Raw genomic sequence first — 18,039 nt, 5'->3', positions numbered from 1 at the left:
CTGCTGGCGCGCCTGCAGAGAGCATCTGCCCGGGAAGGAGACCACAGCGCCAACAACGCTCCTTTTTTCCTCTCCTCCTACTCTCTCTCTCTCACACTTTGACTTTTTTTTTTTTTTATATAGCTCCACGCACCTTCCACCATCATGCGTCCCAGCCGGAGACACATTTTCAACTCGGTCCTTGTTGACGATGGCACGTTTTTTTCAATTACGCGCGACGAGTTGCGCAGCGGGAACAAACTTTAAAGGCTTTTTTTAATCAAAAAGGGACATTTTTTTCCATTTTTTTCTTTTTTGTTGTTGTAAATATATGAAGGGACGTGAGTCGCCGCTTGCTTGAGAGCTTCTAACGGTTCTGGATTGGAGACGCGCGCGGTGGGGATTGCAATAAGAGCGTCTATAGGGAACGCACCGATGATACAACATGGGTAAGTGATGAGCAGAAAAGTGCCTGGTCAGCACATTTAAAGCATTCCTTTGCAGCGCATAAATAAGTGCACCCGCAAAATGGACATACATATGTCATATACAAGCAGCAACAGGGTGCACAATTGATTGCACGAAGTCAAAGGCTTGCAAAAAATAGAACCCCCTCAATCAAAGCCTTAATTGTAGAGCTTTGACTAAAATCACAAGAAAAGAAACATCTCTTTTGTGTAGCATGTATCAGATTTGAGTCATTCCTCCAACTTCTGCACCCCCCCACTTTCCTGACAGCTCCTCCAATCTTCTCATCCCACACTGCCTCCTCCATTTTAGTGCTCACAAGGTACACAAACCCACACTTGCTTTGCCTTCTGCAGCTCCAATCAACCCAAGGGTATGCAGGGTATATAGTAGAAGTATACAGGTAAAAGCCAGTAAATTAGAATATTTGGAAAAACTTGATTTATTTCAGTAATTGCATTCAAAAGGTGTAACTTGTACATTATATTTATTCATTGCACACAGACTGATGCATTCAAATGTTTATTTCATTTAATTTTGATGATTTGAAGTGGCAACAAATGAAAATCCAAAATTCCGTGTGTCACAAAATTAGAATATTACTTAAGGCTAATACAAAAAAGGGATTTTTTAGAAAGGTTGGCCAACTGAAAAGTATGAAAATGAAAAATATGAGCATGTACAATACTCAATACTTGGTTGGAGCTCCTTTTGCCTCAATTACTGCGTTAATGCGGCGTGGCATGGAGTCGATGAGTTTCTGGCACTGCTCAGGTGTTATGAGAGCCCAGGTTGCTCTGATAGTGGCCTTCAACTCTTCTGCGTTTTTGGGTCTGGCATTCTGCATCTTCCTTTTCACAATACCCCACAGATTTTCTATGGGGCTAAGGTCAGGGGAGTTGGCGGGCCAATTTAGAACAGAAATACCATGGCCCGTAAACCAGGCACGGGTAGATTTTGCGCTGTGTGCAGGCGCCAAGTCCTGTTGGAACTTGAAATCTCCATCTCCATAGAGCAGGTCAGCAGCAGGAAGCATGAAGTGCTCTAAAACTTGCTGGTAGACGGCTGCGTTGACCCTGGATCTCAGGAAACAGAGTGGACCGACACCAGCAGATGACATGGCACCCCAAACCATCACTGATGGTGGAAACTTTACACTAGACTTCAGGCAACGTGGATCCTGTGCCTCTCCTGTCTTCCTCCAGACTCTGGGACCTCGATTTCCAAAGGAAATGCAAAATTTGCATGGTTGGGTGATGGTTTGGGGTGCCATGTCATCTGCTGGTGTCGGTCCACTCTGTTTCCTGAGATCCAGGGTCAACGCAGCCGTCTACCAGCAAGTTTTAGAGCACTTCATGCTTCCTGCTGCTGACCTGCTCTATGGAGATGGAGATTTCAAGTTCCAACAGGACTTGGCGCCTGCACACAGCGCAAAATCTACCCGTGCCTGGTTTACGGACCATGGTATTTCTGTTCTAAATTGGCCCGCCAACTCCCCTGACCTTAGCCCCATAGAAAATCTGTGGGGTATTGTGAAAAGGAAGATGCAGAATGCCAGACCCAAAAACGCAGAAGAGTTGAAGGCCACTATCAGAGCAACCTGGGCTCTCATAACACCTGAGCAGTGCCAGAAACTCATCGACTCCATGCCACGCCGCATTAACGCAGTAATTGAGGCAAAAGGAGCTCCAACCAAGTATTGAGTATTGTACATGCTCATATTTTTCATTTTCATACTTTTCAGTTGGCCAACATTTCTAAAAATCCCTTTTTTGTATTAGCCTTAAGTAATATTCTAATTTTGTGACACACGGAATTTTGGATTTTCATTTGTTGCCACTTCAAATCATCAAAATTAAATGAAATAAACATTTGAATGCATCAGTCTGTGTGCAATGAATAAATATAATGTACAAGTTACACCTTTTGAATGCAATTACTGAAATAAATCAAGTTTTTCAAAATATTCTAATTTACTGGCTTCTACCTGTATATAGCATTAGGGTATATGGTGCACTTTTTTGGGGGTAGAAATCCACCAGACTGTCGGTATATGTGACACAATTTATGTCATTCTTATTGGAAATGTCACTTTTTTGCAGGATAGGTGAGCGATTTCCACTCGCAGACCCAGTAAATGAAATTATTATATGTAGGTATAATGATTCAAGATAAAATGAACTGGAAATGTCATAAATAAATACAAATATACAACATAAAGTGGCAAGAAACACGTCAATAATGAATAAAGCAAAACATGTCCTACACACAAAAAAATGCTATTATTAATTATTATTGATACATGTTATTTTGACAACCCAATTTATGAGTTGCGAGTAGAGATGTCCGATAATGGCTTTTTTTGCCGATATTCGATATTCCGATATTGCCCAACTCTTAATTACCGATTCCGATATCAAGCGATACCGATATATACAGTCGTGGAATTAACACATTATTTTGCCATTAAACCAGTGTTTTTCAACCTTTTTTGAGCCAAGGCACATTTTTTGCGTTGAAAAAATCCGGGAGGCACACCACCGACAGAAATCGTTAAAAAAACTAAACTCAGTTGACAGTAAAAAGTTGTTATCGCAATTGTCAGATATGAATTCAAACCATAACCATAACCAAGCATGCATCACTATAGCACTTGTCTCAAAGTAGGTCTACTATTATTTTGAGTTTTTCTGTGTTTTCCTGTGTGCGGTGTTTTAGTTCTTGTCTTGCGCTCCTATTTTGGTGTCGATTGTCATGTCATGCACGGATGCACTTTGTGGACGCCGTCTGCTGCTCCACACGCTGTAAGTCTTTGCTGTCGTCCAGCATTCTGTTTTTGTTTACTTTGTAGCCAGTTCAGTTTTAGTTTCGTTCTGCATAGCTTTCCCTAAGCTTCAATGCCTTTTCTTAGAGGCACTCACCTTTTGTTTATTTTTGGTTTAAGCATTAGATACCTTTTTTTTACCTGCACACTGCCTCCCGCTGTTTCCGACATCTACAAAGCAATTAGCTACCGGCTGCCACCATATGAAAGAGTATTACACGATTACTCCGCTGAGCTCTAGGCAGCACCGACACTCAACAACAACACATAATTTGAGTTGCGAGTAGAGATGTCCGATAATGGCTTTTTTTTGCCGATATCCGATATTGTCCAACTCTTAATTACCGATTCCGATATCAAGCGATACCGATATATTCAGTCGTGGAATTAACACATTATTTTGCCTAATTTTGTTGTGATGCCCCGCTGGATGCATTAAACCAGTGTTTTTCAACCTTTTTTGAGCCAAGGCACATTTTTTGCGTTGAAAAAATCCGGGAGGCACACCACCGGCAGAAATCGTTAAAAAACTAAACTCACTTGACAGTAAAAAGTTGTTATCGCAATTGTCGGATATGAATTCAAACCATAACCATAACCAACCATGCATCACTATAGCACTTGTCTCAAAGTAGGTCTACTATTATTTTGAGTTTTTCTGTGTTTTCCTGTGTGTGGTGTTTTAGTTCTTGTCTTGCGCTCCTATTTTGGTGTTGATTGTCATGTCATGCACGGGTGTACTTTGTGGACGCCATCTGCTCCACACGCAGTAAGTCTTTGCTGTCGTCCAGCATTCTGTTTTTGTTGACTTTGTAGCCAGTTCAGTTTTAGTTTGGTTCTGCATAGCTTTCCCTAAGCTTCAATGCCTTTTCTTAGAGGCACTCACCTTTTGTTTATTTTTGGTTTAAGCATTAGATACCTTTTTTTTACCTGCACACTGCCTCCCGCTGTTTCCGACATCTACAAAGCAATTAGCTACCGGCTGCCACCATATGAAAGAGTATTACACGATTACTCCGCTGAGCTCTAGGCAGCACCGACACTCAACAACAACACATAATTTGCGGACTATAATTACCGTATTTTTCGGAGTATAAGTCGCTCCGGAGTATAAGTCGCACCGGTCGAAAATGCATAATAAAGAAGGAAAAAAACATATATAAGTCGCACTGGAGTATAAGTCGCATTTTTGGGGGAAATTTATTTGATAAAAGCCAACACCAAGAATAGACATTTGAAAGGCAATTTAAAATAAATAAAGAATAGTGAACAACAGGCTGAATAAGTGTACGTTATATGAGGCATAAATAACCAACTGGTTTGTTAACGTAACATATTATGGTAAGAATCATTCAAATAACTATAACATATAGAACATGCTATACGTTTATCAAACAATCTGTCACTCCTAATCGCTAAATCCCATGAAATCTTATACGTCTAGTCTCTTACGTGAATGAGATAAATAATATTATTTGTTATTTTACAGTAATGTGTTAATCATTTCACACATAAGTCGCTCCAGAGTATATTCATCGTGTATCTCCTCATGATTCTTGAAGAGTTGGGAGATCAAATTGCTCGTATTAAAGGAAGCATAACCAACTTTTTGGCAGTTTTTTTATCCGTCAGAGACACTTTAAAATAATCCCAAACCATAGACACGGTGTCATTAGTCGGTCACCGAGCGAGCTCGCTTGTTAGCCACGGCTACAGCACCGGCAACAACACACTCTTGTTGTTGTTATGCTGCGACATCTCTAGTTGCGAGTGTAAGCCATTAGTAAATCAGAGGCTACTCAGAAGGTGAGATAACTCCTGGAAATGACTGGTGTGTGTGTCCAAGTTAAAGGAAACGGCAGGGTGTCTTCTTTTAACAGATTTACTACAATCTTTGGCAAGCGAGGTAATATTTGCTGTGGTCTGGAAGAACAAAATGCAGCCAATATTACTTACTTTTTTTATGAAGAGAAATCCATTTTTGGGGTTATAAAGATACTATTTTAACTACATTTCTGGGTTTTCAGAACAATAAACCATTTCTGGGTTGTTTTTCAATGAGTAAGGCATTTTTGGGTAAAAAGCTATTTTTTTTTAATTAAAAATTTACATTTTTCTTGAAGGGAATTTTATTAAGGATTAATCTCATTAGCATTATTTACAATCACTTATGTACATTGACATTTTTGAGCATGCTGTATAGAACTACTATGACCATACACGGCAATTATTGTAAAATAAATGTCACTCATATCTTGCTTTTGAGTATATTTTAATGGAATAAAGATTATTTTGATCAATAGTTGAGAAAGAGTAGGACAAACCAGCAGTAAAATGTATAATTTTTAACCAACTATTGGGTCGAGGAGCGGTAAAGTTTGGGCAACCCAATAGTTGGGTTTGGCATAACCCAACATTGTTTTAACAGATTTATTACAATTTTTGGCAAGCTAGGTAATGTTTGCTGTGGTCTGGAACAACATGGCACACAAACAACTATCTGAAATTTTTATGGAGAGCAATCAATTTTTGGGGTTGAAAGGGTATTATTTTAACTCAGTTTCTGGGTTTTCAGAACACATTTTTGGGTAAAAGGCTTTTAAATTTTATTTCTCATTGACATTATTTACAATCACACATCTTATGTACATGAACTGTACTCGACAATTCTTGTAAAAAAAAAAAAGTCACTAAAATCTTGCTTTTGAGTATATTTTAATGAAATGAAAATAATTTTGATCAGTAGTTGGGAAGGAGTAGGACAAACCAGCAGTAAAATGTATAATTTTTAACCAACTATTGGGTCAATGAGACACTTTAAAATAATCCCAAACCATAGACACGGTGTCATTAGTCGGTCACCGAGCGAGCTCGCTTGTTAGCCACGGCTACAGCACCGGCAACAACACACTCTTGTTGTTGTTATGCTGCGACATCTCGAGTTGCGAGTGTAAGCCATTAGTAAATCAGAGGCTACTCAGAAGGTGAGATAACTCCTGGAAATTACTGGCTTTTAATGGCCAAAGGTATAGATGTGTGTGTCCAAGTTAAAGGAAACGACAGGCTGTCTTCTTTTAACAGATTTACTACAATCTTTGGCAAGCGAGGTAATGTTTGCTGTGGTCTGGAACACAACAGAACAAATACCCAGAACCCCTTGTAGCACTAACTCTTCCGGGACGCTACAATATACACCTCTCAAACCCGCCCCCTCCAACCCCGCCCACCTCAACCTCCTCATGCTCTCTCAGGGAGAGCATGTCCCAAATTCCAAGCTGCTGTTTTGAGGCATGTTAAAAAAAAATAATGCACTTTGTGCCATGTTGGCATTTTTTTCCATAACTTGAGTTGATTTATTTTGGGAAAACCTTGTTACATTGTTTAATGCATCCAGCGGGGCATCATAACAAAATGAGGCATAATAATGTGTTCATTTCAAGACTGTATATATCGGTATCGGTTGATATCGGAATCGGTAATTAAGAGTTGGACAATATCGGAATATTGGATATGGGCAAAAAAGGCATTATCGGACATCTCTATACTGAAATTCCACGACATAGTGAATTTGCAAACAGCTAAAATTATACACAAAACCAACTATAACCTTCTACCCAAATGTACAACAATAATTCTCAACAAAAGAAGAGAACTATAATCTTAGAGAAAATATTAATTTAAAACATTAGTACGCATGTACAACACTTAAAACCTTCAGTATATCAGTATGTGGAATTAAATGATGGAATGGACTAAGCAAAGAAATCAAACAAAGTACCGTCGGAGGCAGATATTTACATATATCCGAATTTAAGTGTTACTTCTTTTATTTCATAATCATATTACATAACAGCTAGTGTTTTTCTTCCAATTGTGGTCTTTTGGTTGTCTGCAAATACTGTGTGCTAACCTTGAATATGGAATGTAAGAAAGAGAGATACTCCTTCTTCTTATCTATTCTTATGTCCAGGTGCGGAGGACAATGGGCATGTGTTTGGGCTGGAGGGACAAGACTGCGAGGGTGGGAGGGAGAGAGACTTTATAGAAGAGAAGGTTTCCATTTTTGGAGATTAGACCTTCTTAGCTGCGTGATTGAATGTTCTATGCTGGACTGGTCTCATTTATATTTACAAAGCTTTGCAAATATATTCAAAATACCTATTCTGTCTCTGGTGGTTCTTCTACTCAGATTTAAGTGTCGTCAAGAGGTTGGGAGCGACCAGCGACTTGAATTCCCTGGGAGGAACAACTGGTCCAAACGCAACAGTACTGATATAATCCACTTCGAGAAACTACTCAAACTTAAAAATGTTCACAAAGTACAAAGAAGAAGAAGCACGATAAACATTCTGAATTTATCAATTTTCTAGATTATCTTATTTATCCCACCATATGAATTATAACTTACTTCACTAATTATTATTTATTTATTTTCAATGTTATTTCTTATGGAGTATATTGTGAATACATTGAGAACAGGAAGTGAGCAAAAGTTTTAGCAACTGCTATGTGAAGGAAAAGGGGTAGGATTGAATAAGCTCTGCTTCTTCCTACTCCTTTTCCAACATGTCGAACAGAGGAACTGGACATTGTGATGCATCGTGTTGTACGCATGTATGTGTGACGCATCATGTTGTATGCATGCATGTGTGACGCATCATGTTGTACGCATGCATGTGTGACGCATCGTGTTGTACGCATGCATGTGTGACGCATCATGTTGTACGCATGCATGTGTGCCACAGCATCCAGAGCCTTAAGGAACTCCGGGCGGATCTCATCCACCCCCGGGGCCCTGCCACCGAGGAGCTTTTTAACTACCTCAGCCACCTCAGCCCCAGAAATAGAAGAGCCCACCACAGATTCCCCAGGCTCTGCTTCCTCATAGGAAGACGTGTTGGTGGGATTGAGGAGGTCTTCGAAGTATTCTCTCCACCGATCCACAACATCCGCAGTCGAGGTCAGCAGAACACCATCCTCACCATACACGGTGTTGACAGTGCACTGCTTCCTCTTCCTGAGGCGGCGGATGGTGGTCCAGAATCGCTTCGAAGCCGCCCGGAAGTCGTTTTCCATGGCTTCCCCGAACTCCTCCCATGTCCGAGTTTTTGCCTCCGCAACCGCTGAAGCCGCACACCGCTTGGCCTGTCAGTACCTGTCCGCTGCCTCAGGAGTCCTATGAGCCAAAAGAACACGATAGGACTCCTTCTTCAGCTTGACGGCATCCCTCACCGCCGGTGTCCACCAACGGGTTCTGGGATTACCACCACGACAGGCACCAACTACCTTGCGGCCACAGCTCCAATCAGCTGCCTCGACAATAGAGGCGCGGAACATGGTCCACTCGGACTCAATGTCCAGCACCTCCCTCGTGACATGTTCAAAGTTCTTCCGGAGGTGGGAGTTGAAACTCTCTCTGACAGGAGACTCTGCCAGACGTTCCCAGCAAACCCTCACAATGCGTTTGGGCCTGCCAGGTCTGTCCGGCATCCTCCCCCACCATCGCAGCCAACTCACCACCAGGTGGTGATCGGTTGAAAGCTCCGCCCCTCTCTTCACCCGAGTGTCCAAAACATGAGGCCGCAAATCCGATGACACAACTACAAAGTCGATCATGGAACTGCGGCCTAGGGTGTCCTGGTGCCAAGTGCACATATGGACACCCTTATGTTTGAACATGGTGTTCATTATGGACAATATGTGACGGGCACAAAAGTCCAATAACAAAACACCACTCGGGTTCAGATCCGGGCGGCCATTCTTCCCAATCACGCCTCTCCAGGTTTCACTGTCGCTGCCAACATGAGCATTGAAGTCCCCCAGTAGAACGAGGGAATCACCCGGGGGAGCACTCTCAAGTACTCCCTCGAGCGAATCCAAAAAGGGTGGGTACTCTGAACTGCCGTTTGGCGCGTAAGCGCAAACCACAGTCAGGACCCGTCCCCCCACCCGAAGTCGGAGGGAAGCTACCCTCTCGTCCACTGGGTTGAACTCCAACGTGCAGGCTCTGAGCCGGGGGGAAACAAGAATTGCCACCCCAGCCTGTCGCCTCTCATTGCCGGCAACGCCAGAGTGGAAGAGAGTCCAGCCCCTCTCGAGAGAACTGGTTCCAGAGCCCTTGCTGTGCGTCGAAGTCGAGTCGAGTCCGACTATATCCGACTATATCTAGCCGGAATTTCTCGACCTCGCGCACTAGCTCAAGCTCCTTCCCCCCCAGCGAGGTGACGTTCCACGTCCCAAGAGCTAGCTTCTGTAGCCGAGGATCGGACCGCCAAGTGCCCTGCCCTCGGCTTCCGCCCAGCTCACACTGCACCCGACCTCTATGGCCCCTGCTATGGGTGGTGAGCCCATTGGAGGGGGGACCCACGTTGCCTCTTCGGGCTGTGCCCGGCCGGGCCCCATGGGGACAGGCCCGGCCACCAGGCGCTCGCCATCGTGCCCCGCCTCCGGGCCTGGCTCCAGAGGGGGGCCCCGGTGACCCGCGTCCGGGCGAGGGAAATCTGGGTCCTTTATTTGTATTCGTCATGGAGGTCTTCGAGCTGCTCTTTGTCTGATCCCTCACCTAGGACCAGTTTGTCTTGGGAGACCCTACCAGGGGGCATAAAGCCCCCGGACAACATAGCTCCTAGGATCATTGGGACACGCAAACTCCTCTACCACGGTAAGGTGGCAGCTCAGAGAGGAGGTCGCTTGAACACGTTTGGCACAACTCGGCTGGTGGTGTCCAAACCGTACACACAAGCAAAAAAAACCCCGGGAAATAAACCATAAACCATTTACATTTAGATTGAAACTCTCGCTATCAAAACCTAACGACCCCCTGTCAAAATGTCACTGATGACAAAATGATACACAATTGCCTCGGATGAATAACTTTCAAATCAGCGACGCACTTGTCTACTTTACACAAAACCCTCTCTCCGTCTCCATTTTTTTTATTCAGTTCCACATAAACAACACCCGAGAAAAGGACATCCTCTTGCATGGGCATTCGGTTATTTTAGTAATCCATTAATCGAGTGATTGAATTAAACAGAACTGTGGAAGACCACCAATTACGGACATGACAGCTTTGTTCATGGTTTTGAACAAAGATTGATGTCTGTTTTTATGCTTTTCAGTCATAGTTCTTGCCAGTTCTCGCTCGTGCTCCAACCCAACCAACCCCTCTCCTTCCCGGCTGCTGCTTTTTAACAGAGCGACCGGTGATTAGATAAGCCGGCCCAGGTGTGCCACCTACGCACCTGTCACTAATCTCGAAGCCGGTCCATGGCACAACCCGCTTCGCTGCAGGTCCGCAGGCCACGCCCCCCACAACAACTTTCTAAGCTCAATGCTACTCTTAGGGGGTGGCTGGTGAGGCACTGACTTCATCACAGTCAGATTTACAAACATATGAACCCTAAAGAGTATCTTATTCACCATTTGATTGGCAGCAGTTAACGGGTTATGTTTAAAAGCTCATACCAGCATTCTTCCCTGCTTGGCACTCAGCATCAAGGCTTGGAATTGGGGGTTAAATCACTAAAAATTATTCCCGGGCGCGGCGCCGCTGCTGCCCACTGCTCCCCTCACCTCCCAGGGGGTGATCAAGGGGATGGGTCAAATGCAGAGGACAAATTTCATTACACCTAGTGTGTGTGTGACAATCATTGGTACTTTAACTTAACTTTAACTTTACACATACAAACTGTAGCACACAAAAAAGCACATTTAATAATTTTTTTTTTATTATGGTCTTACCTTTACTTAGAAATTAAGTCCATGCGCCGCAACTAAAGCCCTCACTTAAACTTTCCACGTGCAAGATTGAATCTATTTAAAAAAGTGTAACCGAGGGTTTATAAATGTCGCCTATACTGTATGAAACTACAAAATAACAAACACGGAGGCTCCAGTTTACACGAGGACCACTTTATTTACCTTCTTTCAAAAACCTCCGCAACGTGACATCACTTCCGCTCTTAGCGCCTTCAAAATAAGAGCTCAAGGCATATACTGTATAACAGCGCATAACAGGAACTTAACATCACAAAGAGGAAAGCCCATGAAAATAGGTTACAAAAGTTATTTATTAAGAAGCCAAAAAGTGCAAAAACAATAATGTTTGTGTTGGAGGAGTTGTGAATTAGATACACCTGCAGTCTGCAGGTGTATCTAATGTTGTGTCCCTGCAGTCATTCACAACTCCTCCAACACCAACATTATTGTTTTTGCACTTTTTGGCTTCTTATGAAATAATTTTTTAAAATAGATTCAATCTTGCACGTGGAAAGTTTAAGTGTGGGCTTTAGTTGATACAACAATTCTACGGCGGGGGTGCAGGAGGCGAGCCTCAGCCAATGCGTCTTTTGCAGCCGTTTTATGATCGCTCAGCACAAGAAATACTTTACACACATACAGTTGTTGACAAAATACACTGTACATTATATACCTCAGCTAACTAAACTATGGAAATGTATAATATAATTCATATAGCAATACAGTCTCACTGCACAGCAGGCCAGCAGTTAGCCGAGTCATTGCGCAATCCATGTTGAGACACTGAGTGACGTGCCTCAACTGGCTGCTGTTCACCGCACCGTCTCTTCTCAGTATTTGAACGGCAAATGTGAGAATTCAGCGATTTTGAATAAAAATAATCTAAAACTGGTGAAGTTAAATGGAAAATAACTTTATAGTATAATCACTGAATACATATAACAATTTAATTTTTCTTTTTTCTTTTTACATTTTTTTTCTTTCCATGATGGCAGGTGAGGCCCCGCCTCACCTGCCATAAGGTGCAGATGTTCTCCCGAAATGTGTTTGTCATTCTTGTTTGGTTTTGGTTCACAGTATGGCGCATTATTAGTAAGAGTGTTAAAGTTTTTGTTTTACCGCCACCGTCAGTGTAACCTGTGTGGTTGTTGACCAAGTATGCCTTGCTGTCATTTTCGTGAGCAAGCAGAAGCCCCGTACAACATGTGGCTGGGCTGGCACGCTGGTTGTATTAGGCGCTAAATGTTCTACTATCACGGCACGTTCGAGATAATAGTTGCCCTGAAATTCATAGTCTGCCGGAAAAATCGGGAGGGTTGACAAGTATGACTCTGTCTAGCGCAATTTGTATAAAACCCGCGGTCCGCACTAACATTCAATTGGAGTGGACCGCTCGCCTGTGTATCGGTTGGGAACATCTCTGCGCTGCTGACCCGTCTCCGCTCGGGATGGTTTCCTGCTGACCCCACTGTGGACTGGACTGTGGACTGGACTCTTACTGTTAAGCTGGATCCACTATGGACTGTTCTCTCACAATATTATGTTAGACCCATTCGACATCCATTGCATTCGGTCTCCCTAGAGGGGGGGGGGGGGGGGGGTTACCCACATATGCGGTCCTCTCCAAGGTTTCTCATAGTCATTCACATCGACGTCCCACTGGGGTGAGTTTTTCCTTGCCCTTATGTGGGCTTTGTACCGAGGATGCCGTTGTGGCTTGTGCAGCCCTTTGAGACACTTGTGATTTAGGGCTGATTGATTGATTGATTGATATTAAGGTGTGGGCCGCGTGTCTGAGACCCTTAGTTTATACATAGCACAAAGCAAAAAAAAAAACTTTGTATGCAGTGTTATTTCATTTTAAATTTCAAAAGATTTTTGCGGCTCCCATTGTTTTCTTTAATTTGTGAAACTGGTCAAAATGGCTCTTTGACTGGTAAAGGTTGCTGACCCCTGCCCTAGGAGATCTAATCACCTGTTCAGCTGTGTCTCGCCGTCGGCACTTGCCACGCCCCCCGTCCGATGGTGCTCTGCCCTCAGCACTATAGACAGAGGCGGTGACCTTTGCTCCTGCAGGCGGCGCCGGCCACACCTCCCTCCACACTTTACCATTCAGTGCTCTTATCGTGAAGGCCAGACGTTGTGCTGTCGGTCTTTCAGGTGTCTTTACAGCTGCTGTGAGCCTGCAAACCATCAGCAGTCATCTCACAAAAAAGTCACACTTGTGTTGTATTGTGACATTTCTCATTTTCAAGTATGCCTTAACCTTGATTCGGTGCATTGTGAGGAACTTTGTGTTGTTGTGACGAATGCCGCGCTGGTGGATCTGATGACTAATACGTGTTGACTCCGCGTCTCTGTCTGGACTGCTGCACTACCAAGTCAAATGCGTTCTTTTACCACTCCTTGGTACATCTGAACCCAGTTTTGCTCCCCGTCCCTCCCAATCTTAGCTCCAGCAAAAAGATAATAATGCGTACGTGGTATTTCGTCAACAATATAATTACTATATCGTGTTTGCACAGCATAATCCTGGGCGGTGTTTCTAATATTGGTGAGGCTCTTTGGTCACATGAAAAGAAGCAAAATACAACCACAATAATACACATATTGTTAAATGAATCCCTCTTTGACGATTGTAGCAAAAGAAGCCCATACAAATGTTATGAGTGCACATGACAAAGGCTGTGGGGCTTCCATCCCGCCCACACACATATTAATGCAACAAATTACTGCACACCGCTAAGCTTTTTATTATTAATTTTTTTTTACAATTAGGAACACCAACATGTATTAATGCATTTTGGAGATTATTTCCTTTGAGCAAAGCCTTTCCCATGATTAACTTTTAACCGCATGGCTGTGTGTGACCCCAGGAGGTAAATGTGTACTTTTAATAAGAAAAAGTCCAAATTCACACACTTAAAGGACCCAAAGTGTCCAGATTAACGACATTAATTAACCAGTTCTTCTTATGTAATTATTTCCTCTAAAATCTTGCTGGCGATTTGCATAATACGGTATTTTCCGACTGCCGATGAATGGTCTATTTTCGATCTTTTTTCATATATAAGGCGCACCCGACTATAGGGTGCATTAAAGGAGTCGTAGGATTATTATCAGCCTTCCCGGTAAGGTCTATTCAGGTGTACTGGAGAGGAGGCTACGCCGGATAGTCGAAACCTCGGATTCAGGAGGAACAGTGTGGTTTTCGTCCTGGTCGTGGAACTGTGGACCAGCTCTATACTCTGGGCAGGGTCCTTGAGGGTGCATGGGAGTTTGCCCAACCAGTCTACATGTGCTTTGTGGACTTGGAGAAGGCATTCGACCGTGTCCCTCGGGAAGTCCTGTGGGGAGTGCTCATAGAGTATGGGGTATCGGACTGTCTGATTGTGGCAGTCCACTCCCTGTATGATCAGTGCCAGAGCTTGGTCCGCATTGCCGGTAGTAAGTCGGACACGTTTCCAGTGAGGGTTGGACTCCGCCAAGGCTGCCCTTTGTCACCCATTCTGTTCATAACTTTTATGGACAGAATTTCTAGGTGCAGTCAAGGCGTTGAGGGGATCTGGTTTGGTGGCTGCAGGATTAGGTCTCTGCTTTTTGCAGATGATGTGGTCCTGATGGCTTCATCTGGCCAGGATCTTCAGCTCTCACTGGATCGGTTCGCAGCTGAGTGTGAAGTGACTGGGATGAGGATCAGCACCTCCAAGTCCGAGTCCATGGTTCTCGCCCGGAAAAGGGTGGAGTGCCATCTCCGGGTTGGGGAGGAGATCTTGCCCCAAGTGGAGGAGTTCAAGTACCTCGGAGTCTTGTTCACGAGTGAGGGATGAGTGGATCGTGAGATCGACAGGCGGATCGGTGCGGCGTCTTCAGTAATGCGGACGCTGTATCGATCCGTTGTGGTGAAGAAGGAGCTGAGCCGGAAGGCAAAGCTCTCAATTTACCGGTCGATCTACGTTCCCATCCTCACCTATGGTCATGAGCTTTGGGTTATGACCGAAAGGACAAGATCACGGGTACAAGCGGCCGAAATGAGTTTCCTCCGCCGGGTGGCGGGGCTCTCCCTTAGAGAAAGGGTGAGAAGCTCTGTCATCCGGGGAGAGCTCAAAGTAAAGCCGCTGCTCCTCCACATCGAGAGGAGCCAGATGAGGTGGTTCGGGCATCTAGTCAGGATGCCACCCGAGCGCCTCCCTAGGGAGTTGTTTAGGGCACGTCCGACCGGTAGGAGGCCACGAGGAAGACCCAGGACACGTTGGGAAGACTATGTCTCCCGGCTGGCCTGGGAACGCCTCGGGATCCCCCGGGAGGAGCTGGACGAAGTGGCTGGGGAGAGGGAAGTCTGGGCTTCCCTGCTTAGGCTGCTGCCCCCGCGACCCGACCTCGGATAAGCGGAAGAAGATGGATGGATGGATGGATATATATATATATATATATATATATATATATATATATATATATATATATATATATATATATATATATATATATATTAGAGATGCGCGGATAGGCAATTATTTCATCCGCAACCGCATCAGAAAGTCGTCAACCATACGCCATCCACCCGAACTAACATTTAATCAGAACCGCACCCGCCCGCACCCGCCCGTTGTTATATATCTAATATAGACGATGCAAGGCATTAGTGAGGTTATAAAGCTTTTGCCTGTTAAAGAAAGGAAACTGATCCAATGCAGCACAGACATTCGCGTGCCACGCTGTCACGGCCCAGACGCACACCAGTGTGCAATCATATGGGAGCCGCGCTGAGCGCACCTCCAAGCGCGTCTCGCTGCCGGCGACGGCCAGGTATGGGCCCGACGCTCCAGCGCCATCCATTTTCAGGGCTAGTTGATTCGGCAGGTGGGTTGTTACACACTCCTTAGCGGGTTCCGACTTCCATGGCCACCGTCCTGCTGTCTATATCAACCAGGGTGAGCACCACCCCTTTCGTGAGCGCACTGCGCGCGGAGTGACCCCTGTTACGCGCCCCCGGCAACAGGGGTGGCGGGCAGGTAAGCTGCGCGGGCGGAGCGCGCGGAGTGACCCCTGTTACGAGCCCCCGGCCACGGGGGTGGCGGGCAGGTAAGCTGCTTACCTGCTGCGCGTGACGCCGGCCGCGGCGAAGGCGGACGAGGCGGGGTGTCGGTGCGGTGGGCGCGGCGGTGACCCTGGACGTGCGTCGGGCCCTTCTCGCGGATCGCCTCAGCTACGGCTCCCGGTGGGGCCCTCTCGGGGGAAGGGGCCTCGGTCCTGGACCCCGGCGAGGCGTCCCTTCTCCGCTCCGTAAAAGTGTCCATCTCTTTTTTTTTTTTCTTCTGTTGTGGCATATGCTGCAGGTGCCTGCTCGTTTTTCGTATGTGGGTATCAACATTTAACTATGTATATATATTTCCGAATTGGTTTAACTGCCACCCGCCTGAATCTATTTAAAATCAAATTTTTTTTTATTTCAACCGCCCGACCCGACCCGCGGATAAAATCTAAATTTTTTTAATTTCAACCGCCCGATCCGCGGATAATCCGCGGATCGGGCGGTTGTGTCCGCAAACCGCGCATCTCTAATATATATATATATATATGAAATACTTGACTTGGTGAATTCTAGCTGTAAATATACTCCTCCCCTTTTAGCCACGCCCCCGACCACGCCCCCCCCCCCCCCCCCCGAAATCGGAGGTCTCAAGGTTAGCAAGTATGGGTGTTGCGAACCTCGGTAAAAGACCTTTTGTTGCAAAGAAACAAACAAATAGATGGACAAACCCACACGAATAAAGCCACAACCTCCTTGGTGAAAGGTAATTAAACCAGAGACAAACACATCGACCATACACGGGAGAGAAAAAGGTCAATCAACATCTCTCAGAGGGGCAAAATTCAGATCCATGAACTTTTCAAATGGTTTTGGCAGCCAGGAGAAGACCAAGTTTGACTGCAATGATTCACTAGTGGAGGGTAAGAGTTCATTTCCACACCACTGTACAGTAAGTCATTGACACATTCATTGTGATCTAATAATGTTACGGTATTATTTTTATTGAACATGCAACCAGTTTGAGCTGCATTAATTAATTAATTAATTCAATGAGAAGAAAACCCTTAGAATTGTATAGTGTTGCATTCATCAGAAAAAAATAATTAAGCAGAAAAAAACTGTGTATTGAAACGATTTGATCTAAAATACGCATTCAGGCTCTTAAATGTGTTTTATCCAAATACTCTATTTACCGTGCAAACTAATCAATAGATGACTTAACTCCCTCCAAAAAATGGACAGCTTCAGCCCTCATACAGTTAAAGGGGAACATTATCACCAGCGTCAATATATACCTTGATGTTCCAGAAAAAAGACCTTATATATTTTTAACCGATTTCCGAACTCTAAATGGGTGAATTTTGGCGAATTAAACGCCTTTCTAATATTCGCTCTCGGAGCGATGACGTCACAACGTGGCGTCACATCGTGAAGCAATCCGCCATTTTCTCAAACACCGAGTCAAATCAGCTGTGTTATTTTCCGTTTTTTTCGACTGTTTTCCGTACCTTGGAGACATCATGCCTCGTCGGTGTGTTGTCGGAGGGTGTAACAACACGAACAGGGACGGATTCAAGTTGCACCAGTGGCCCAAAGATGCCAAAGTGGCAAGAAATTGGACGTTTGTTCCGCACACTTTACCGACGAAAGCTATGCTACGACAGAGATGGCAAGAATGTGTGGATATCCTGCGACACTCAAAGCAGATGCATTTCCAACGATAAAGTCAAAGAAATCTGCCGCCAGACCCCCATTGAATCTGCCGGAGTGTGTGAGCAATTCAGGGACAAAGGACCTCGGTAGCACGGCAAGCAATGGCGGCAGTTTGTTCCCGCAGACGAGCGAGCTAAACCCCCTTTCAACCCTAGCTTCCCTGGCCTGCTGACATCAACTCCAAAACTGGACAGATCAGCTTTCAGGAAAAGAGCGCGGATGAGGGTATGTCTACAGAATATATTAATTGATGAAAACTGGG

The 18,039-nt window shown here is 44.7% G+C and overlaps 1 protein-coding gene across 1 annotated transcript in view; it reads left to right on the top strand.

Annotated features, from left to right (window-relative positions):
• Positions 1-302: 302 nt before the first annotated feature.
• The window catches only part of lrrtm4l1 (leucine rich repeat transmembrane neuronal 4 like 1), a 148,532-nt gene continuing 130,795 nt past the window's right edge, over positions 303-18,039 (top strand). The window contains exon 1 of the mRNA XM_061980860.2: positions 303-428. Within this exon, the coding sequence (XP_061836844.1) occupies positions 425-428 (4 nt within the window). The 5' untranslated portion in view covers positions 303-424. The remainder of the gene's footprint in view (positions 429-18,039) is intronic.

The sequence above is a fragment of the Nerophis lumbriciformis genome, linkage group LG20 (genome assembly GCF_033978685.3).
Source record: "Nerophis lumbriciformis linkage group LG20, RoL_Nlum_v2.1, whole genome shotgun sequence".
Lineage (NCBI taxonomy): Eukaryota > Metazoa > Chordata > Actinopteri > Syngnathiformes > Syngnathidae > Nerophis > Nerophis lumbriciformis.
Note: the sequence above shows the minus strand (reverse complement) of the source record. Positions and strands in the feature narration are given on the sequence as shown.